The sequence below is a fragment of the Pungitius pungitius genome, chromosome 13 (assembly GCF_949316345.1).
Source record: "Pungitius pungitius chromosome 13, fPunPun2.1, whole genome shotgun sequence".
Classification (NCBI taxonomy): domain Eukaryota; kingdom Metazoa; phylum Chordata; class Actinopteri; order Perciformes; family Gasterosteidae; genus Pungitius; species Pungitius pungitius.
This window is the reverse complement of record NC_084912.1, coordinates 14,637,638-14,662,108: the sequence shown is the minus strand read 5'-3', so window position 1 is coordinate 14,662,108 and position 24,471 is coordinate 14,637,638. Positions and strand designations below refer to the sequence as shown.

General features: G+C 46.5%; 1 protein-coding gene across 1 annotated transcript in view; it reads right to left on the bottom strand.

Annotated features, from left to right (window-relative positions):
* The window catches only part of LOC119214118 (adhesion G protein-coupled receptor A3), a 124,471-nt gene that overhangs the window by 64,804 nt on the left and 35,196 nt on the right, over nt 1–24,471 (bottom strand). Inside the window, exons 9-13 of the mRNA XM_037465591.2 lie at nt 22,222–22,386; nt 19,534–19,753; nt 18,004–18,153; nt 17,309–17,470; nt 16,774–16,998 (exon numbers count right to left, since the gene is read on the bottom strand). Coding sequence (XP_037321488.2) covers nt 16,774–16,998; nt 17,309–17,470; nt 18,004–18,153; nt 19,534–19,753; nt 22,222–22,386 — 922 coding nt within the window. The remainder of the gene's footprint in view (nt 1–16,773; nt 16,999–17,308; nt 17,471–18,003; nt 18,154–19,533; nt 19,754–22,221; nt 22,387–24,471) is intronic.

The following is a 24,471-nucleotide window of genomic DNA, read 5'->3' as shown; positions in this document are numbered from 1 at the left end:
ACCATTTATATTGGTTTTCCTTGTGCTTGAGAGAGACCTTACACCTGTTAGAAGTGCACCTCACATATTCACCTGGGTCTCATCGCATGTCCTACTAACCTGTTATCTGAAAGAGACACCTTTTTTTTGTCTTCTATTTCTTCTCCTAACCTTCTCCCCTCCCCATCGGGCTCTTTCAAAGCGTGCCCCCCCCCTCCCCCGCCTCAGCCTGCCAGGCGGCTGGTTGCTTTGGAACGACGCACCAATGGTTGCTCACGGAGTCCCGCGGGACTGCCTGCTGCTGCTGCTGCTGCTGCTGCTGCTGCTGCTGCCTCGTGCTGCCGGTCAGTGGGCAGATCCTCGGACCGCTGTGCCGCAGCCAGGAGTGAGCGGGTCTAATGGTTAGAGCCAGGGACGCACGGGGCACAGAAAGACACGGGCCGCTTACGGGGACGGGTCCCATTATCTGTGTTTCATCTCTCTGTCAACCACAATAAGCCTCAGATTTAAATGAATATAGTTATTGGATGGACTCTGTGTTGAGGTGTTACTGGTCCAGCTTACTGTGAAAGATGACTCCGTGGTGGACCATTGTTGTCCTCATGTGGCACAAACAACGTCATGGGTTACATGATGGGAATAGCAACCACAGCTTCCTCGAGGGACACTCTCTCTCTCTCTCTCTCCTTCATCCATGCTTTATTTATGATTACCTCTGTCTCTATCTATCGCTTTCAGTCCTCCACATTTACAATTACCATCACCTTTTCCTCTGCCTGGCGGCGTCTACGCTCTTTACTTTCCCTCCCGCCCGATGGACTCTCCCTTCTCTCCGCCATCTGGCTCCTCTTCCCTCCACCTCTGTGTCACCGGCTTTTTGTCTAAGTAAGGGAAGGCTTTTAGTCCCTTATCAAACTCTCATGAATTATAAACGCCCGCTGTCCAGCGGACCTGGACAGGAACGCATCTCACTGACTACCTGCCTCGCTGTAGGAGCAGTGAGCAAAGCTACTGCAATCCAGCGAGAAACACCTTGTCCTGCGGAATTATTGAAGGCGTTGTGACCTCCTATCTGCACCCAAACGTGTGTGTGTGTGTGAATCCTGCCGACTGACTCCAGGTCTGGCTCTTAACGCTCCGTCCATTGCTTTGGCGTCTGATACTGACATTAGAGTCGGTGTGTCATACAGACGTTAAAGGCCTTGGGAAAGAGGACTGTGTCATCTGCATGGGTTGATTATGTTATGATTACATACATCACAGTATGGAGCAAGTTTCATCCAATAGGTTTTTGCACTGCGTTGTCAAACATTGTATATACCATTAAAACACAGTGTGCATTCCACCTTCTTTTAAAAAAATCCTCCATTTTGCCTGTGATGGCTGCAGCTACTGTTGCAGACAACGTGTCATGTGTTCGATTTAGGAAAAAAAGAAAAAAAACGTGAAGATTCTAAGCTAATTCCACTATTTCAGTGACTAAATGTTAATTTGACTACTTTAATGCCAATGCAAAAGCTGAAAAGAACAGGATTCTAATCCTGCCAATGCGAAGGGGGCCGTCAGCTACCTTATGTCATCAGACCGCCGCAGAACAATATGGCTGGAGGCGGCGTGAACGCAAATTGAGCCAGCTAACGAGATGAGCGGCGCTGCTGGCAAACGCATACAGCTGATCCGCCGTCTTAGGATTCGAGTCGGAGCGCCGCGCAGAGAAAGAGTTGAGAGCTCCGGTATGGATTAGCGGGGCCGGGGAGTTGCTCATGCTCTTCAGGAGAACACGGAGCAGCGCCACACCGGATTACACAGCTGCAGGAAAAAGGTTACACACTTACTTGAGCGCGTGTGAGCTGCACGGCAGCACCGAGGATCGGATGAGTCGGACCGGATGGGAGCACCGTTGGAAGCCCCGAGCTCCCTTTGCCTGGACAGTCGATGGCTCACTTTGTGTGTTTGCAACGTCGGTCCACTCGTGTCCCCGAGACGCGCCGCGCCTTCATTGTAATGTGGTAATCAGTGTGCGTCAGACTCTGGTTTTAATTAGCGGCGAGAAAGAAGTTAATCACAGTGTCCTGTTGCTCTACACTGAATGGGATCCGGACTGTTACCAGGTGTTGGAGTACAGACTGTGATGCAATTATGCTCTTAATGAACACGGATAATGCAGTAATATCAAACCCGATATAAGAGATCTGGTCCAGACCACATGGGTGTAATATGGCAAAGAAAGTGCAGCCTTCGACCAGCGTCAGGGGCTCGATTAGATATATATATACAATAAAAGAATTTGTATTTTTCTCATGGCCAACGTGCACATGGGAAGACTAAAGCCAGCGAGTATTGCATGTGCAGCCAAGGCTGACATATCCTCTTCCTGTGCTGCTGAGCTCCATTGTTGTCCAACAGCTATTAAAAACACATCAGAGAGCCACACTGCTCCGCTGGGTGACATGTTGCTTCATTACCATGAATACACAGATACCCAGTTCATTATCGAGCCAGTCCCACATCCTGCAGCTGTAAATGGTCGCTGACAAATAGAGACAATTATTTACTCCTGTACATCTGGTTAAAACTGCAGCTGTTTTAAGAAACGATCAACTATATAGTTCTAACTTATTCATGCTGGATGTTGTACGCAGCGGCGTAGCACCCAATTCTGGGCCCTGTATATTCTCAATGTCAGTGGGCCCCTCACACATGCCATTGTACAATGTGGGTTAGCAAAGGGAACCTCTCCCTAGACGGGGCCCTGGGTAGTCAGGTCCACTTTTCCCCCCCACTACCACGCCCCTGGTTGTACGACTCCATGAATAAGCCGCGTGTGTCATTATCTATCCTTATACAACATTGACCTTCAAGCCCCTGAAATGAACACAAAAAAACAAACCACCTCTGAATCTCACCGGCACGCTGACGTAAAAATACATGCTACATTTAATAAATCAATGGAAATCAATGATTGTTTTTTTTCCTTACGCAACGATGCTGGCTTAAACGGGCGTCGGTAACTTCAAAGGAAAGCAGTGGAAGGCGCTTCTTTTTTTGGCCTTTCATGAAAACACAAGTTCACGATAAGCACCAGATGCCCTGTCATTAATAATACTAATAATAAATACAGCTTTGATAAGGTAAACCACAACGTTTCCACTCCGGTTTCTGGCCGACTTTTAAGGCCGACGGATCAGAGAACAGTTTCTTCGTCTCCCCTCTGCAGCTGCAGTCGTATGCAGCGAGCCTGTTAAGGCATTAACATTCTGGGATCAGTCTCCTGCTCGGTAATTACTGCGGCCCACTCCAGCTCCGTATCTGCTGCAGGAGGTAGCTATCACACTCAGTCAGCAGGCTGGCCATTTCAATTCAGCTATCATTGGAATCAGAGGGAATCTGGATTCGAGTGCATTCCGAAGAGAAGCAAGACGTCACGTGCTGGTACGGAGATGAGGGGAGCAGACAGCAGGTTGAACGCGACTGAGTGGGAAATGTTCTACTGGACGGAGACGTGTTGTTGTGTTTTATTAAAGCGTACCAATCAGAGAATCTACAGGAGAAAGCCCGGAAACAGACAATGGAACTAAAGCGGAAGCACCGGGGTGAAAGCGGACGATCACTCCGAGTCCAACTCAAAGTGATTACGTGACGTCATTAGGTTGTTTGTGAGGCAGCGTGCGTGAGAAGAAGGCATAGTTTCCAGAGTCCTGCGGTCATGACACAGAAATATAATAAATGCAGCATGGGTGGGTGCAGCATGGCTCTCTGAATAACGTCTGCCGCCACGGCGCTGAGAGGAAAACGAGGCTTTTGGAAAACCTATATTTAAGTATGATATATATATAGTATTTCAAATAAAAGTAATACTACGATTCAGTAATTCAAAAAGCGGGTATTGCAACTGATGCTCTGCATTAATGTAATCCAAAACTAAAGCGGTAATTACAGTTGGTTGGCCCTGAAGTGAAAAAGCTTTTAGGTGTTTTGTTCATTTGGGATCATAATTAGACTCATTGCAGTGCATGTAAACAAGAGTCCACAGGCTTGGAATGAGCTCATTAACTGGACGGCGTTGGGCTGACTTGTCATCTCTCCAGATAGTGAATCAAAACAAATCGGATTCCAGCCCCCTGTAACTTTAATCTACACACAATGGGTTGTGCGCTGTAGTTGGTCTTCAGTTCATTTTCTAAAGTTTTGGCTGCCAAGAATGAGCATCTGCTGACTGCTGCTTCCTTTATTTTTCAATCCCCAAGAATCTCAGGATTTCAATTAGTTCCGTTTACATTCACATTCCAAAAAAAAATCTGTAAGATGGGAAATGTTAATATATTTTTCTCTCGTCCAAAACAATCAAACTTAAGGGAGGGGTCCAACGTTCTCGGTGAGGCTTCGATCCCTGCCGTGCTGCGTTGTCATAGCGACCGGAGCCAAGATGGATATCAAATGCCGGTGACTGGCAGCGAGTCAAGCAAACTTTACCTCACCAGCTGTTGGCCTGTCAGCAGAGATGTACTAGCTTTGAATTAACCACCCAATCAGAAACAATGTAGATGCAGTTTATGGCCGGGTCAAGCCGTCTGCTCTTTGAACAGTCAGTTGGACTCCAAGACAGTTTAAAGGTCCAGAATATTTATGAAACTCATGAGCACCGTGGATGTATCCGCTGGGTCACCAACGGTTGACCTGGGGCCGTCGCTATCTTTTTTGGAACTTGTGAGCGGCGGTGAAGTGATGTAGAAACTCAAAGCGTCGCTGTCAATCATAAGGAAGCTATGCCCTGCTCTGGAATAGCAGTGATAATTTACTCAAAGAACATCCCGCTGTTTTGAGGAAAATTGGAAACTAACAATTAAAACTACTCATCTTCACAATGTTGAATAAATCAAGTGAGAATTTGGATAATTTCCTCATAATCTTTGACCCAATCAGACTTCTCTTTTCAGTCGCCCCCTGATGGCCATTAGGAAGAATACAACTTTAAGGCCGGATTGGCTTCACATGTTAAAACTTGAGGTTGTAAACTGAGCATGACCTTTCATACCTTGATGGATGAAGAGTATAATGGCCACATGCTCAGTAGAAAACAGTCAGTAAAGACAATGTAGAAGGAAAGATCCAGGGCTGTTTTCCTCTACAGCAAAAACAAACATCATTAGAATTGGCTTGGACTGCAACCCCACCGGTTTAGTACTCAAAACTAAATTTACACCTGTGTAGATAAAATAAACCTAAATTGTTCACACAGAAGAGTTCATTTGAACCATGTGGTACTGGACAAGGATTATGTGAAAAATAACTTGTTACGGGGCCCCCTGGGGTTACACTTAATACCTTCCTCACAACGTGGGTTAGAGGCTGCATTTGCTTGTAGCTACTCTTCCTGAATGATGCACGCACACACACACACACGTTTTGTAAAAAGTAAGCCGTTCATACTGTTGCGGTGAATCCAAAATTATGGACACTCCGTGCCATGCCAAATTTACAGCTTTGCACAGTGCAGTAACAGATACAGTAGGGGGGCGAAAATGAGCATTTGCACCCGAGGAATAACAATAATCAGAGGCAGTGTGGAAAGAACACTGTCTGACCGAACGTGTCCACATTGAACTGAATGACAGCATCAACATTTGTCCTTAATCACTTTCAATCACTTATTGATCTATTATTTTGTGTTTTTTGTGATGTGTTTCTTTAAGTCCCAGCCTCAAAAGCAAGGAAGGAAATAACTATGACAACTGTCAGACCTTTACGGCCTTTGGCTGCAGGCTGTCACGTCCACAGCAGTATGCAGGGGACGTGACATCAAGGCAACGCACTCCGGTATTGATTCCAGTTTTTATCTCATAATAAAAAACGTTTCAAAAAAAGGCTTGGAGCAAGCAACACTGCGTGTGGATGAAAACTGGAACTCAACTCATCCCCGGGCAACTTGTTATTGCAGCATCCAAATGCATTCATTTACTCTAATTACCCCATGTAGTGCGAGGATGTAGGGTGAGAGGATGAAAGCATTTCGCAGCAGACCGGGAGGGTGGGGGGTTTGTGTGAAGCTGAGACAGGGAACAGGACTCCACGATGCTTGATCCCACCTTTTTGGAGGAGGAGTCTAGACTTGGACCTGGACATGCAGGGCAGAAGGGCAGAAGGGTGGAAAAGAAGGTGGGAGTGGGAGTCAATTGAGCCCGGATTTGTAGACCAGAAGCAAGAGGTGGAAGATAACGCAAGACAGGTCAAATTAACTGGCACATAGGAGGTAAAACTCAGCCAGTTGGCTCAGCAGTTGCTGCTTCAAGCCACATGAAAAGATCCGAAAGAGGACACGTGAGAGGAGAAGGGAGACCGGGGAGGGAGAGGAAAGCTTTGCGCCGATGAATGCAGTCAATGCAGCTTTGTCTACTTTCGTTGTGCACTGACCCCTGGCAGAAAACCACCGCGTGCCACAGTCAGTCAGATCGGAGACAGCGAGGCGGTAGTTGAGGCCACAGAGCTTTTTGCATTGGAAGTAAAACCAACAGAAGAGAGGACATTCCTCCATGTGTCAAACGGACCCTTCAGGGCGGATCGTGCTGGAACATGCTGGTAGCTGCTCGGCTACTTCCAGCTGATCATCTACCCTGCAGAGGACCACCGCTGTGTCCCTAAAGGACAGCGGTTTGGAAAACGTCCCGGCTAAATGTGGAGGGAATGTTGGCTTCAAACACGTCACATGACGGAGAGCTGAGAGCAGAGCAAAGTGCACGAGGGCAGCAGGAAGAGTCGCTAGTTCAACATGTTCCACCGCTGGAAATCTGCCTTTCTGATTGAAATAAATAAGCAATTAAACAGCAGCGTCTAAAATACACATCTCCAAGTGATTGTCTTCAGAAGAAAAACAAACTTTTAATCATCATTAATCTAGATTAATGAATTTCAAAATGGGAGATTAATTACTTATTTTTTTCTAATCTATTGATAGCGCTAATATACAGTATATTGAAGGCAGAATAGTGTAGAGAGTAATATTGAGGTAACATTAGAGACAGCATGTAGTAGTAGTAGCTGTTGATCTTTAAAGTTCAAGTATAAAAACTCTCTTGCCCTTTATTTCTTGTTGTATGCAAAAAACAAGCCATGAATGTCAGTATTTCAGCAAATCCCCCCCCCCCCCAAAAAAAATTGTCTCCTCTATTAAATGAGGATGAGAGCAGCAAGCCTGTTTTGGTCAAGGAGCAAGCAGGATGAAAAGAGATAGGAAGGGATGTGTTTGGTTATGTAAGTGGGCTGTGATGATGATGGGAGGCGGCCGAGGAGGTCGGCCTGCGGCTCAGCGAAGCGGCAGCGCGGACGCTGCCCGGTTTGCACGAAGAGGCCCCTCATCTGCGTGAAAACCACCCCGAACCACAGTGGCGCCGTTTCATCCCGCCCTCGACCCCCTGCTCTCAAAACGGTGGAGAAACTCAAAACTCTGAGCCGGCCCACTTTAGCGTCCAATCAGACGGGTGGGATGTGACTTTCGAATATTCTGCATCACCCGGAGATGCGTCAGAGCACAGGAGCATCTTTCATGCGTGTGTCTGAGGGACAAGGAGACAGGAGATCACACAAGTGGGAGGGAAATGAAATGCTGGAGGGTTATTGGTGTCGAGATTAGAAAATTCCAATTCAGAAACACGCTTCTTTATTACTTGAGCCTGGGGTCACGTAAGTGGCAATAAGAGGGCAGGGGATGATGAATGCCATCTGATTGTACCGGAGCAGGGAGTCCAACTCGCGGCGAGGCCATGATGACCCGGTGTCATGTCAAACTGGAGACACGGCTAACTGGCTTCGGAGATTAAATGTCGCCGTGACAAAGCCATTTAAACTGCTAGATCCAGAAAATGTGACACTGAAACGTATGTTATTTACCCGGGTGAAGTTTACTTCGCACATATGGGTTTTTTCATTCTTGGCTCAAATTCACAGTGAACCGTGGAAAACAGCTGGCAGCGGACCAGTGCAACAGGCTCCCGATGCTGGCCGCTCTTCTAGTGCTGGCGTAATTTGTTATTTAGGGAGGAAAGATGTTGCTCATTCACTCTCAGAGTTGCACGGGGACATGAACCATATTGCTACTGTTGGCAGAACAAATGACTTTGTGTCAAATCAACGGCCACTTTCCAGGAAAACCGCCTTGTTCAGTCCGCCTAACGCACCGTAAGAGTTCTTGTGTTTTTAACCCACCGATGACCATGTGATCCCGCGGCTGAGGTTGAAAGAACGACATCAGAGCCCCTTATGAATGGAACCCTCGGTCAAAGCGCACAGATGTGCCTCTGCGCCGGGCCCCACGGTGTGGCGGCGATGCAGCAGACGTCATCGATCCCCATCGTCGCCGGCGTTTTCAGAGGGCACTGCGAAGGCGGCGCGGCGCTCCTGCCTTCATTAGCCGTTTAATGAGCCACACGGGAGCAATCTTTTTACCCGTCAAACAGAGGCCCAGCTGTCACAGCGGGACCAGGGGAGCCGGGCTCCTGGCTGCATTGTCTGCTTATCACCAGCCACCGTTCAGTCGAGTGGAGCGTGAATATCATGTGACTGACGGGCCAGCGTCAGCTCCGGGGGCTTTTTGGGAGGAGCAATGCAGGGGTGGTGTGCTGGCAGGTGGTGGAGGCCGCTTCCAGGAGGAGGCTTGGTCCTACATCAAAATACTACACAAGAAACACGACAGTATGGCTTGGTTCCTTGACAATTATAACAATGTTAATATTATTAACGTTATGGTAACTTGTAATAGTCATGTAAATCCGTCATGGTTACAGTGTATCCACCTCCCTACATTATTTTGAATGGGACTAAACAAAACATGCAGAATATGTTCGGCCTTTTGTGTACCACGTAAGGGCCTTGTGACTTTGAACACAGCCGACTCTGGTCGGGGAAATCAGAACCTACATTTCTCTCCACTGACAGTTTTCCAAACCGTATTAGAAGCTATTTTTAGGACGACCTCTCTGCTCGTTGGAGGGGATGCTGTTTGGACTGATGCAGGGTTGAAGTGAGGCTACACGCAGAGGGAATCTTTACCATACTCTCTTTGACGTGATTGCAGAAGACTCCATTCGACGCAGATGCAATGTAAAATTGAAAATGACCTATTTTTCAAAGGCTTATTCTTCCTGAAGCGTTTTCCTGTTTTCTACAGTCAGATGTCGGCGACGGAGCTGGATGACAACGCGGGGCTGCTTGCTTGATAATACTAAGATCTTTGCTCAAATGTATGTGTGTCCTCATCAGAGCGGTGCGGAGTTAGGAGGAACAGAGGTTTGTTAAGTGCTGGTGTGACTCAACCAAATGGTTTGATGAAATAAATGAAGGAATCAGACGGAAAGGAAAGATATGGATGCTCCTAGGGTTATGAGGAAAAAACTCTATGATGTCTGAAGTGAGCTCCCTGGGTAGATTTGACTGAAAAGATTGGATTGGACGAATGATTGAGGTGGGGACGACTTGTCCAGCGCACGTTCTCCACAGTAAAGTAAAGGAGGGACTTCTCTGCTCCTCCACAAAGAGAAACAAATCTCTGTCTCTCATTCCGCGGAAACATACAGTCCAGAGGACTGCTGATCTACAGCTATTGATAGGACAATTTTTTTTTCTCAATCTTGCCCCCCTGCTTAGTCTCTCCATTTCCTGGGTACACCTATCGGCTCCGTAGTCCTTCATTCGGCACATTTTGCTGTGACGCATTCTTTCTTTCTACTTCAGCTCTCCTTTCGTCTGCTGGCCCTGTTCCTCATCCTCCTCCTCCTCCTCCTCCTCCTCGTCCTCCTCCGCCTCTCAACTGCGTTCCTCTCTCATGATGTCTTTAGGATTCAAGGCCTCTCGCATCTGCATCACAGGCCTGTTTGTTTCAGCGAGCTGCAAAAGGGGAGAAAAAGTGATTCCTCTGGGACGGAGTAATATTTCGTTATGCCTTCTAGCTGTGGAGCGTAATGCATCTTCATGGATCTGCCCACTTCAACACTTGATATTCACATCTTTGCATGTGCACGCGAGCGCAGCGGGATGCAGGCATGCATATTTTAACATTGAAAGACGCGTGCGGGGGGGAGCGGGGGGGGGCATGCTTGTGTGCTTCCAGATTCCACCTCTCACCTGCACAATGCACCCACTCATCGTTATGAAGCATAACATCAAGTAATGAAAGCGTAACAGCCCTCGATCATTAACGCCCCTTGCCGTTTCCTTCTGACACCTCACTGCGGTCCAACATCCATGGTATTAACCTCCGGTCCTTTGCATGTCAAAATACGGAGGGAGGAGTTCCTCTATCTGTGGCCCCTCCACATGGAGACGCAGGGTCAACCAGCTAATGGATAGTCCTTGCACTGTTTGCGGTGGAGTTAAGTACTCTAAAGCCTCCGAAGCTTATTAGCGGGGCGGTACACAGCGCTTCCCTAACATATTCCAATTAGAGGCCATGCATTGGTGAAGGCGTTTGCTGTATCGGGACCAACTGGGTCATGTTTGGTTGTCTTAGACGCCTGTGCTTGTGCAGCAGCCGGCAGCTCTGTTCAGCTGCAACAGCGTCCCCTGATATACCGTTTTAACACACATACAAACACACACATACATCCAAGTACATCCTCACAGCCACATATAGCCACCTTAAAATTAAAAAGCAGGCTGACACACGCCAACGCAGTGTAACTCTAAAGCTCTGTGGAGCAGGGAGAGGCTATCTGAGGAGAGAAGGGGGTGGTGAACGCTCCACCAGTTCAGCCTAAAGGCTTCCACTAATTACCTGTCAATGACAAGGAGGGGAGAGATCTAAAGTGGTAAATATGTCCTAAACTGTCATCCTCAATGAACCATACACTCTGCTATTCACTTCAAAGGGACTTGGGAATGGAAAGAGACGCCACATGTTTGTGTAATTTAGCCGTAATTGGTTCCGAATCGGATCCAAACAAAGTGACACTGTGGTTTTAAGCCGTGTGATACTGGTTTAAAAGGTCAGCCACCAGACTGGCAGTAATCAGGCATGATGCTGAAAAGATGGAGGGGAGAACTAACGGAAAAGTCAGCCACTGAAGGCTCATGAGATACATTTTTCCTTCTCTTTGCAGAAAACAACAACCTGCAAAGTCTCCAATCCTGTGGTCCAATATACTTCCGTACTTGGCCGTCTGGTAGTCAAGACCAACTGAACCGAGAGCCACGTGTAGTCCAAGACTACAGCGTTTCAACAGAGACAAGACCAAGACTGAGACCAGGTCAAGACAAAGACGTTAAGGGTTTGAAGACCAGAGTGCATCGGGACAGAGAAAAACACACAACTTTGAAAGGTTGAAACAGATCAACATGCAAACCAGAGAGCTTCCTCAAAATTGATTTCAATGATCCACTTTAGTCTAAAAAACATTAACATTCATTCATCTTATATATTGCTGTATGGAGTGTACATGCGTGTGTGTGTGTGTTCTAAATATCATGCAATATAGTTCATGTACCTCAAAATCCCTGCCACCTGTGATGAACCGATGCTGAAGAATATTTTAACCTCCCTATTCCAACCTAGTTAGATAACATCCCCTAACCTGAGCTTCATAAGCTCAAGCACACATGAAAGCTTATTTTTATTTCATTCATGACAAACATTTGATCTTAAATTCTTGCAGAGAGTGTTCATATCAGTTTTCTACTGTGTGTGAAGTCAGAGAACGCATTTGGTTTCTGATGGGGACTTTTTTGGGAACGTTCAATAAGCAAAGCATCTGCTCTGTCAGATTCCCCACTACCAATTAGGTTCAAGCAGACCTTTGAAACAGTGAGTGCAAACGAGTAAATGCTCAGGAAAATGTGTGCTCATTTCATCTGAGCAACGTTGTACTATTAATATAGAGCTGAGACTCTATGCGCCGCAATTTGAAAATAAAAATCTTGCTGGAGTCTGCGAACTAAAAGATGGTTCATCCGGTGTAAGAGATTGTGAAATGTGCAAATGTCGAGCATGACTCTGTAATTAAGTTTAATAAATCCAGTTAAGTAGAAAGAAAAATGCAACAATATTTGAATACAATGGCTAAAATTCCGGCAGGATTTCAACATTGACACACTGACACTTTTGCGCCCACTTCAGGCGTATCTGTTTGGCGACGTGTGCGTAGAAGCAATGCGAGGCACGGCCAGACCAGCTGCATGGAGGTAAAAGCGCAGACTGCCTGTCGCGGGACATGAAGAAGGAAAACTGCGCTTTCCGTGTCATCTGCCTGCATATTGACCAGGGAGGGTCAAGGGGAAAGTTGTATTTATTCTGTAACATTACTGACTTAGAAAGTGATATTTCAGGTTCATAACTTGTCTGCTTGAGCTCACTTGGATCCATTTCTGTTTTATTACAGCACAAGTACTTCACAGCGCACTAGTCAATACACACATCTCCTCACCACTGATGCCCGAATAACACATCAACTTCGATGTCACTGGATTTTTGCTTCTGCTGTTTGGACTTTGGCTGATCCACGATAGAAAGAGAGAAGGAGCCCATTCAAGGGTGCAGTGAAATGCTCGCCATGTGCCGATTACCCGATGAGCTGCAGGTTTCGTCAATACGACGTAAACTGGAAGTATCACAGTTTGCTGTGGCACTGATAAAGCTATGTTTGCAAATGTGCATCACGAGGGCCTGATTGTTTCTCAATAAGAGAATCAACAAGAAGAATGGACAAGTCTCCTTTTCTTTGATTAATATCAACTCTTCATACCGAGAAACAGGATATTATGGTTTTTGGCACGTTAGCGACTCTTGGAATGAAAAACATCCAAATGGAAATATCTAATATAAGAACTACGCGATCAATTGCAATGAAATCTGGTACTGATGCTCATCTTCAACAATCAATCCTCATGATTATGGTGATTTACAGTCCATATACAGTATGTAGTTACACCAATGGGTCTAATTGATTTAAGCACACTTCTTGTTATCCCTTCGGTTGACATTTGTTTTTTTTCTTCAATATACTGTATTTTAAGTGTATTTGTCACTAATAGTTACTTGCGGAACGTGGCAAAAAAGCTATTTTCATTTTCAGAAATGCACAAATAGTATGAATTTGCTTTCAAAATGGGATCAAAGGCATTAAGCAATCACGTTATGCAAAGAAAGAACAAGAATTGTGCGCATACTACACATATTTACAGCTGGGAATTTGAATCTTTTGATTGTCGCCTCTACACTACCCTTCCCCCCCCCCCTTACTATGAAGCCTTTCACTGTAACAGGCGGGAACACCAACCAGCATTGGATCTTCTTCTGTCACACAAGTCGACATCTGAGCTGCACCACGAATGAAGAGCAACAACTGTTGCTCCAAGACCAGTTTGCTCCAGTAAGAGTTTCCAGGGAGGAAAATCGAAGCTGGGATTTCTTCTGTGGTATTTTGGTGTTAGTTTGATGGCTTACAGAACACGACAAAGAGACATTTGAAGGAAGAAGTGGAGATGACACTTCAGTCCAGACTGAACTTGTGTCATCACACCACCTGGATTGCTCATGATACGCGTGTGATTTATGGATTTCATAAAAACCTCTGATGAAAAAAGCGCGCGCGCACGCACGCACGCACGCACGCACACACACACACACACACACACACACACACACACACACACACACACACACACACACACACACACACACACACACACACACACACACACACACACACACACACACACACACACACACACACACACAGGGATTGTATCACGTACTATGTCATTTCTAAACTTTGGAAGAAAGCCCTCTCTTTCTTTTGACCTTTCTCTGCAACAGTCTGAAAAATGTTTCTGAGAAAAAAAACAGAAGTCAACCAGGAGACAAATAGTTGTACAATAGAGTGCATTGAGGGAGCTGCTAAAGTTGTAAGGCTGCGTTTAATCACGGCACTCTTTGGCAAGGTGTTGGCACAGCTCGGCCATATGCTGTGCGTCTTAGTCCAGTTGGACCCAAGCGGCTCTAAACGGTGCTCAGCTGGTGCCAGAGTGAGATGGAGAGCAGATCACTCAGTCATTCAGCCAGTCACTCGGGGACGGAGGGAACAGCCTGGAAAAGGACCTCCGTTTTTTTAGGAGCAGGACGATTAATCACTTTTAAAGCCCTTCTGAAAAGGTTCTAGTTAATGACCACACACTGGAGATCTATGAGGACGTGTTTATCTTTCAGTTCACTTACATTTTATTTTACTGTACGTACCATTCAAAGACTAATTATAGTCTGACACTTGGATCTACCATGGTCAACATGATCCATGAATCCATTTCTGTCCAAACAGTCATCAGGTCATTATTTGGAACCTATTAATATTGAAATTGTCTTAGTTAACATAAGGATTATTGAGTTAAAAGTATTTTGTGAGGTCAAAACGACCTTTGATCACTAGAATAAGGAAACTTCAGTCAATGCGTTCCCAGAGATATTGGCTTGAGAGGAATGGGACAGAGGAGAGGTCAGACTCCTTTGACCACCCAAACTGAATCATCTAAAGGCTGAAAACATGTCACTCTTCCTCATACCTGTGGGCAGTGTTGAGGCAGACGTTTTAGAGTCCAGGGGTGTGCCTGTCTGATAGTGTTAAAGTACAAGTCCATTGACCAGAATCAACAGCCCACTGAGTGTATGTGGAATCCTGCTCCAGATGATTTATCTGGTCCATGCATCACTCCCACCAGCAGCCCTCTGAGTCCTCACATGTCCCTCTAACGTTTGCTGTTATCCACGCAAAGTCCAATTATAGCATGTCTCCTTTGTCTTTCCAAGTGCAGAAACAAACACATTTTGTGTACTGAGTATGTCATATTTGAAGTAAATTAGAGCTCATGGAGAGGTACTCCGGTTTAGCGACAGTTTTGACACCATCTCGGCGTCACAAGTGTTCATTGTTTGAGACGCAGCATCAGCAGAGAGAGAGATGGGGTGGGTATTGTTGTACCTTAAACAAACTACAACCCTTGTTTAGGCTGTTGGGAGTTACTTAACAATTAAGTGCTTCACCCCACAACTGTTGCAGAGGAGCAGGAGCAGTAGAAAGTGGGCAGCTTGTGGGTGAGAGAGTGCGAATCGCCCTGGGAGGTCGAGCGGTGTTCGTTCTGTGTGCTAAATGAGCTGGAAAGAGTATTACACTTCTTCCCCTCACGGTTCTCATCAAAAGTGATGTTAATTTAGTAACTCCCATTAAGAGTCAAACAGAGCATAAAGCACAGCCTGCTTCGGGGGGTGGCGGCCCTGTGACGGACAGGTTGCTACCAAGGCGTTGTCAGTCGGGGAGTGGTTGTTGTTCTCTTGCACCCCCTCGCCTCACTACTGTTGTAGATCACCACCAATGAGTGCAACTCAATGAATCCTTACACACTGCTTTAAGAGAGATTCTGTGTTGGGAATATGAATACAAGGTTCATTGTAAGTTGAAACAAGGTTTGTGATACATGGTGTTCCTGAGATAAACACATGTTAAGGAGGATTTGTGAAACAGGAGCTGGGAATTTTCCCAGGCAACTCATGTTGTGAAGTTTTATTGCTTAGGGGTAAACAACGTTTCTCTTCCATCTCCTTCAATCAAGAATGACAATGCTATCACTCTCTCTCTCTCTCTTTAATGTGGAGGTGACCAGTGGGAGGGGGGAAGAATCCTTGAGTAGCCTCGATGCATGTCTTGTATGTGTGACAACTCGGCTCCATGCTTGCGAACATTTAATAAATTTAAAAAAACCTGTTTGATGATTTCACACCGGTGTCTCCCAACGTTAGAGTCAGAGAAACCTGTCAGAGCTGTGAAGTGACACTAAGGAGATACGTTTTCAGAAAAGTGTTCTCTCTCCGTGCCTCGCAATTTAACAAAGTTAACAGACGCATTCAGAAATGCAGCAGTTTCCTCCCTGGGAGAATGACATAGCTTAGCTTCCAGAAATGCATATATACATAATTACATATACATGCACACACTCCAAACAAAGTGCCGCAATTGCTAACAAAACTGCAGAGACTCAACCCATGTCTCAACAGAGGAGACGAAGACGAGAGGAAATGAAATAAGCGCTGAGACTCTCTCTCCCCCTGATACACGCTCTGATGAATTCATCAGCAGCATAGCTGGAAGGGGCAAACCTTTCAGATGTTGCAGCGCTATGCCACTTCAGTGCCAGGGGAGTTGACTGCAGGTGCCGGGTGCCGAGTGCCCCCCCCACCACCTCCTTCCCCAGTCTGTCTCTGAGGTGTTTGTCTTTCGGAACGGCCACCAATGGATCCGCAGCTGATTTAAAATGACAGACGCGAGGCCATCTTATTCATCACCAAGGAGGGTTGGGAGAAGGGGGGCCACGGGGGCCACCTCCGTTGACTCCTAAATGGCCGTCGTGTTTGCAAGGCCCCGGCCCCGCGACAACCCCGCCTCTCGCCAGCTGATCGACGGCGTGCCAACGGACCCAAACAAGGTGTCACCTTGCAGCGACAAATGGGCGACAACAACCTCCCGGGGGGGCTGGTAATCCTTCCAACTCCTCTATCGTGCCCACAAGCTGCTGTATGAGCTGTCCTCCCTTTCCCATATTTTATTTCTCTCTCTGTTAGACAATCTTCCTCCCCTTCTTCGCCCACTGCTGCATTCGAACAGAGAGTGGCCTTCCACAAGAACATGCCCGCTGGGAGTAAGACACAGAGAACACGGTGTCCTGACCTCGGGCTGGATTTGGTGGACTTTTGCCAACGGCGCCCGGCAAAAGAGCAGAGCGGCATTTCTGAGAGAGTTTCACAGCGTTTGTTAGCCGGAGCCCTACCTCGCTGAGCTGGCTGGCGGGTGAGCCGCTGCCGTTGACGGTGTGGCATTTGAAGATGAGCAACGATTCCTCCGGGGCGTCGCGCTCTCGTCTGGTGTCCTTGCGGCTGTCGGCGGGGGGCGAGGTGGCCGATGAGGGGGGGGGGCGCTGAAGAGCCGTGCAGGACAGGCCGAGGAAGTTGGACGGCCGGATCAGAAAGGCCTCGAGAGCGATGTTCGCCGATACCTGGGAGGGAGGGTTGAGAATCCAAAGAATAAGGGGGTCGGGTGCCACGGAAGAGATTTCTATATCCGTCATTAGGCAGATACTTTTATCCCGATAGATAGCAGAGAGAGCCAAAATAAGACGGGGAGCAAGAGGAAACAAAGGAAGCAATTTATCTTCCCCTCGCCTTATTCGAGTTATCTGCTGAAGCCATATTAACTTCTCATTATTCCAGGCTGTGAGGAAAAAAAGGGTAAGGAGACATTTAGTCAGATAATCAACCTTCGCCCTGACTGAGTGTGGCCATGAGTGTGTGTGTGTGTGTGTGTACCTTGGAAATGACCTGATTGTCTCCACTCAGCGCCAGGTTCGCAACGCGCTCCACGCACTGCACGATGCGAGTGCACGCTCTGGCCTTGTTCTGCGCCATCCACAGGATGTGCTCCTCCACCTGCATCATGTTGCTGGCTACGTCTGACACGTAGTCCCCCAGCTGTGGAGACGAGGGAGGACACACGCCGCACGTGAAGTACAGGCAGACAACCGCACCACCGGTAGCGTGCGAACCCCCCCCCCACACACACAACCCAGGAGGAGAAAGACTCATCATGCACATCAATCACATCCTCAACAACAGGCACATTTATAATCTGCAGTCAGAATTGGGAGGGAGACAAATGGTGGCTTCATTCATTATGGGGAGATTTAATTTAGATTAGCAGCTCCGATGGGGCCTAATCGCTTCCCTGGGACGACAGTTCGCTATTTACTTACTGTACTTCTCATTGTTGCTTCATTCAACGGTTCTTTATTGGATGAATGAGGGTGGTCTCATCCATATTGTCTCAGGGAATAATAAAACTTTAAGTATCTCGGCGTAAAGTCTCCTCCCCACTGACCAATGATGAGTAATTGGATGAGTCTGAGCTAACGTGGAGTCTTTTCCCTGAGTGAGCTCAACAGTCCTTCCCTTTGACACCGTGCGTAGCGGTCTCAGAGTTTCTCCTCACGTGCACTCACACTTACGTCTCTGCGTTGCTCCACCAGCCTGGTCAGCCTCTCCACCAGGTGCACGACAAAGATGACGTCCATGACATCGGTGAAGTGCGCCGCCCTGCTGGTGAAGGCCACCAACTGCTGGCCGAGAGGCTGAGCGTTGGTGGTGTTCACTGGGATCTGGAATAACGAAGGCAAGCGGTCGTTTTAACCCCAACCCCTAACCCTGTATTCACGGTTACATTCACACCATTGGGGGGCTTGGCCTCTCAACCCACACATAACACACATTCAGTGGCAGGGGAGACAGTTGAAGTGGAGATGAAGTTGTCCGTGTGAGCACTGCAGAAATAAGAAATAGACCTTTTTCACAACTTCATTCCTTTCAGTTTCATTCCTTTCCAGTTGATGGTGATGTTTGTGAAAATGGATTCAGCCCTAGCTCTTTTCCTTGGAACAATTTCCCCCCTAAAACCAAAAAGGGAGCCTGTGTTTGAGCGGTGCCAAAAGCGGCAGCTGTTGACTGACATGCATTCGGCTTTAACATTATTGTCGCTACACACAAGACGTTCACTTGGACAACCATACAGAACAAATTGATACCACAATGCCTAATTAAAAGCAGACTATAATGCTTTATTAAGGTATTCACACTCTACATACATTATGTCTAAGTGGACATGCTTATGATTTGTCATTCTACTTAACAGTTCAGTAGCTGTTAGCCTGATCGCTCTTACTTAAGTAACCTGGATACTGATGGACAAATTCCTCATTGAAAAATGTGTACCATTTATTTTTTTTGTTCTTTTTTGTGACTTAGTTTTCCTCCACCAGTCTTACAACATCAGCAAATGAAATTGTAGGTAAATCTATGAGCGAAGTTGTGAAGACTCCATTATCTCCTGATGTGTTGGCGCTTGACAGGAAGTCCACTTCCACATTGATTACGCATTTCCGTTTTTTGTGAAAAGGGTCTATTGCACATGGTCATTTGGCATTATGTGCTTTGATTAATTTCCCATTAACTAATAAACCAGTCGTCATGTAGTTTCAATGAAAAGCCCAACATACAGTTAAAAAGGGACATATTTCCATTTCAATCATGAGTTGGATCTAATGCATCCTGATACGTGGAGCTTCAGAAGGAGCAAAGGTACACTTTGAGAATGAGGCTCATAAGGCAGTGAAATTAGAGAAACATGAGATGATCACAGTCTGCTGACACATAAAACAGCTTTGACAACATGTAATGAATGATAAATCCCTCTCCCTGTTCACGCCACGCATGTGCTTTTGAACCTGGAGGCTTTAATGTGGCGCTGTACTCCCAGGAGTGCTGGGTGTCTGTCGGCTTGTATCATGTACGCAGAGGCCGGCGCGTACGGATGATCAAATAACCCCCGGGCTACGGGTGTTGCTTTTCCTGTTCTAGGATCATACGAAGTGCTCCACGCCACAGTCCGGTGACCCTGGCAAATACATCAGGGTCGACGTGCTGAAAACACATTAGGATGGATTCCACTGACAGTCGGAAGCATAGACAAAGTGTTCCTCTACCTGTGTGAGCTCATGCAGCACGCGGGTCAGCGGGCTGGCGTACGGGCACTGAGTGTAGTCCTCCTCGGTCCAGCGGCCAGCGCGGTCGCAGCTCCGCCACGCCTTCTTCGCCTTCTGGCCGGAGGGGCGGTGGGCGGCGCCGGACGGGCGGGGGGCGGAGCCAAAGGCGGCGGGAGAGCAGGGCAGGAATGTAAGGATGCCGGCTAAGGTCTTTGGCCACCTGCCACACGGGATATCAGTCGATGACGCGAGTGTTGGAACGAGCCAGAGGGCAATTTCATACTCCCTGTACTAAGGAAACCATTTATTTGCATATTTGATTTATAGCTCTATCTAATGACTTTTTTTTTTGCAGAGGACTGCAGATTCTGATAATTGATTGTGATACAATATTTTGTTTTGGTTCGAACTTCTGACTTAGTTAGCTATCTTCAATAATTGACTTTGTGTTTCCACTTGGTGCACAACAGAACTTAAAAACGGGGAGTAATACTGTGGAAATAAACTGAGCGTTGGATTTTTCTACATTTTTTTACCCTGAGCACGGAAGGGAAATACATGGCAACTCAACAACCAGGCATGTGATTGAATCGTGGGAAACGTCGATCTTGGGTCCAACCAATTCATGAAGGCGGGTTACTAGAGAGACGGACGCGTGAGCGCAGGAGAAAAAACCTGCTGGTACCGGTTCCTTCCTGAAGGGGGAAACTTCCCCCTGAAAGAGTAATTACAAGTGGTGTTCGTACGGCCATGCAAAGTTCAATGAAGTCTCCTCTGAAGCAGGAAATGAGACTTTGTCAATAATGTCGTCAGGAGCCAATCCTGGATCCGCTCCACTGACCAACCCGTGATCGATGAGCGAGGGTGATTATTTTACGGCAAAATGGAACGTTTTCATTTTCCGCGCGATGCCTGTTAGTGTTTCAATAAAATAAATCTCATTTGAGTGTGAAAAGTCAGCCAAACATTGGCACTCCACTACATTAGCCTCAAATTCCCGGGTAGTAAAAAAAGAGCCGCAGGGTTTTATGCGTTTCTCTGGCACTGGACGCCTGCGCGGCCTTAGGGAACAGTGGTTTGCGCTCACACATATTGATCAATGTATCCGCAATCAGAGGAGAAACATGCATCCTTTGCTCGGTGTTCTTCTCCTTAAGGCAACGTCAAACTCTTACTGCAGGTAAGTATATCAAGCAATGCTCGTAGCGGCAAACTCTTTCGACTTCATCTAAATGAAAATAAAGGAGCCGTGCACTCAGGAGGCCGGTAATCTGTTCTGAGGGTAGAGACCTGCCGTCGCCCCCCCCCCCACCCCTCTCTCTCTCTGTTATCCCCCCTCCTCTTTCTTCACCTGTGTTGCAGCAGCGGCGGAAGCTACTTAATAATAAATTGCGTTAATTTTCCTCCCAACAAAGCAGGGGGCTCATTTTCCAGGCCATTACTCCAATGCTCGAGCAGAAACAAAAGCCCCCGGCGACCAAAGGAGGGCACGCGACAACCGCCGGCACCAAGGGGGGAGGAGAGGCCGGGCGGGCGAGGGAAGGTCTGTACGACCACCGAGTTTCAAGGAGCCGAGGAAATGAGAAAAGGAAGGAGGTGAGCAGTTTTTGTTCCTTTTTTATGTGAAACATGAGTTATGGGAACATGGGATCTTCTTTCTTTGCAGGCGTTTTACAAAGCAGAAACACATTGCGCCATAATGTTAGTGCGTGTTTTCCTAGCATGTATCCAATTACTACGAAATTCTATGACCTGTTCAGGCGCTGCTGCACGCACTCAGTTCTGCTCCTTTGACGGTTAATGAGCTGCGTCTGTTGCGAGGCGGCGTGGACGGTTTTTGTCAGGTGGAACAAAAAGCAGCAGGACAGCAGCAAGGGGCCGACTTAAGTGACCCAACTGCTCTCTACATGGGTAGATAATGGCAGGGGGGGTGAGTGCACTTATTGCAGCCTAAATTTGTATACAGTAGGGTCTGTAATTAGGACTGGTGACTAAATTACAGTCACAGCATAGGTGGCCTTATTTTGTAGGAGACCTTCTGGACTTGAAAAAACAGCGATTACTGTCTGTTGACACTAATTACACAGAACTAGTTGGTACATGAAAAACGATACACTCAATGAAATTTGCACAAATTTGTACAAAAACCTGCGTGTAAAGAGGACCCCTGGTGGTTTGATGGGAGTGTTTGCTCTGGTAGGAGGATGTTGTGTACATTTGGACTGAGTCACGCTAGCTGATTGACACCGTTTCCAGTGTTTGTGCCAACTTGGGAGCTTTTAGACATTATCGAGTGCTACAGGAATGGATGATAGAACCCGTGAATGGGTTAGCCTTGATGCACCTCCCGTTCCATCCAGTTTTTTGGTTTGATGCAAAATCGGTGATTAACAAATGCATAAGAGACTTTAAAGTCTCAACTTGAAATACTTCTGGAGATATTTATTTGTAAATGTAGAAGCTTATTAGTTGATGAAACTTTTGTGCTTTTCTTCTAGTGGTGTCCTGCAAAATTGTGTTATCCTTGCGGTGCTCGATTTTCCTTACAAACATGAGTTTTTCATCTCACTCTTCCCAAGAAAGTAAATAAGTGTATTTATTAAAACGTCTAACTACTCCTTTGGGCAATCTGTACTTCAACATGCTGAAGGTGGTACAAGTGGAACCCACCGCTGTGAGGTCACTCACCTGAAGTCCCCTTTGTTGTTGGTGACCCTTTCCGGGGGGCAGTAGGGTGCTGACGTCTCCAGAACAACTATTTCCATTTGCTGAGAAGCGTTGCCACGGGAACTGGTCACCAGGCACTCCCAGATGCCAGCGATGCCCACGTCGATGTTGGAGAGGATGACCTCACTGGAGGAGAGCAGACGCGTGAAACTGTGAGCATGACGGGCGGATTATGTATCTACACTAAGGGCCGTGTGTATGTGTGTGTGTGTGGGTGCGTGTGTGTGTCTTCTTCCTGTGAGTTTTAAATTATCATTAAAGGTTTGGACATGGTGCTTGTTTACGACGTGAGCTTGAGTTTAAGGAGCGGTTTTGAATTGAAGGAGGAGAGTTGGATTTATTTGTTTTATAATGGACAAAGAATTACAGCTATTTGTGCACTGGTTAAAGGTCTGAAGGGCGCTGCAGTCAGTGTAAGCTCCTCATCACTATCGGACCTCAATGGAAAATGTGTGTGAATGTGTTTGTATGCATTCAAAATCAATTTCATATAGAGATCCTCTTGTGCATTTGAGCATGCAGTGGCTTAAGAGGTTTCCTGTGACTCAAGATGATCATTACTCATGCATATCTATCCTACTTTGTCACAGCGATTCCTATCCCAAAGGAAAATGCCTGGTTAAACAAAGAATGGTGAAAGAGTGACAATGAGCCAATGCAGGCCATTTGCCAAGGCGACTAATCTTGAGGATTTTACTCCTTATGAAAAAAAAAAAAAAAGCAGCCGGAGATTGCTAAGCAACGAGTGTTATCTTCATGGAAATTCTACCTCCTTAATAAATGCTGACTGGTTATTTTACAAAAAATAGTCTCCTTACTTTGTGTGCACTTGCTGTGGATAGTTATAAAAACCCACGCTATACCCACCCGATTCTGTATGAAATATATAGATGAGAATATGGGAAAATGAATGGAATGTAGGACAGTTGGAAAACGATGAAGTGACGGGAAGGATGAGAATCTGCAATGGTTCAGAGTAAAGATGATAAGTGGCTGAGGCGCTCTTATGTGGAGAAGCTGTAATCCCAGAAACCCTTCCTCAGTGGACATGAGAGAAATATTATTCAAAAACATGAACTGCCTTCACTTTGTCTTCTGTCTCCGTCTCAACATGCCTATGACCAGTACAACCGCTTTACACTCAGGCCACAATATTGCTGAACACCAGATTTCTTTTAGGGAATCTCTCATATCACTGCAACAGTCAGACTGTTGCATAACCTGTTAAAAGGTCCTCAGCACAGCTTTAAGTAATTACTTCGGAAACATCGAGAGACCCAGAAATGCAACAATTAATGGCTGACCGATTAAAGTATTAGTCAACAAGTGAAATGCTCTCAGACGATACCTTTGGATCTAATAAAGAGGAAACCCGTGCAGCTAAAAGCTAAATCCACATTGTGCTCGGGGAAGAGAGCCGGTTTTGTCAGAGAAGACGAGCAGCAGCCAGAGAGCGCTGCTCACATCCCGCGTCTTCGCTCCAATGAATAAAATCCCGATTTCATCTACCGTGTTCCTTCAAAGCTCTGTTTTCTGATTGCTTTTCTAAAAGACCCCAGATCAGATTCAAACGCCTGACTGAACAAGTGTGTGTGTGTGTGTGTGTGTGTGTGTGAACACGTGTGACGTTTTTGCTTTTGTGTAACTGTCGGTTGTCCTCAAAACAAAAGCATTTGCTCCATTCATTGAATAGTTTGGAGCTTTTTGATGTCATTGGGATGGATTCGGGGCACACGGGTGGACTCTCAAACTGCAATGATGTCCTTAACTCCCTTTCACAAGCCTGTTCTGCATCGAACACATCGTCCCACAGTCCTCCTCTCTACATCGTTCTGTGAAACAACCATCTTCTTCTTCTTCTTCCAAAGTGTGAACAGGCTTTAAATTGAAACCCTCTGGGCTGAGTCCAGCGGTCTGCATGTGTGCAGTGCAACAGTTTGTAACAAACCACAATGAAAAAAAGCTGAAAAGCTACTCTAAACCTGGCATATTGGGAGGTAAACTGGGAAGGCCAAATTAGTCATGCTCGTCAGACTTGGACTGGAGCTGCTGGTAGAGGAACGAACAGTGGCTCAAACTCATCTCACTTTAGTGGGGAATTACTGAAGAATGACAGCAATCTGTGCTCGATATGGGTGAGATATGAGCTGACACTTTTTTGTTGCTTTTTGTCAAAATTGACTGATGTGTCTATTCTCTGTCAGCATCTAT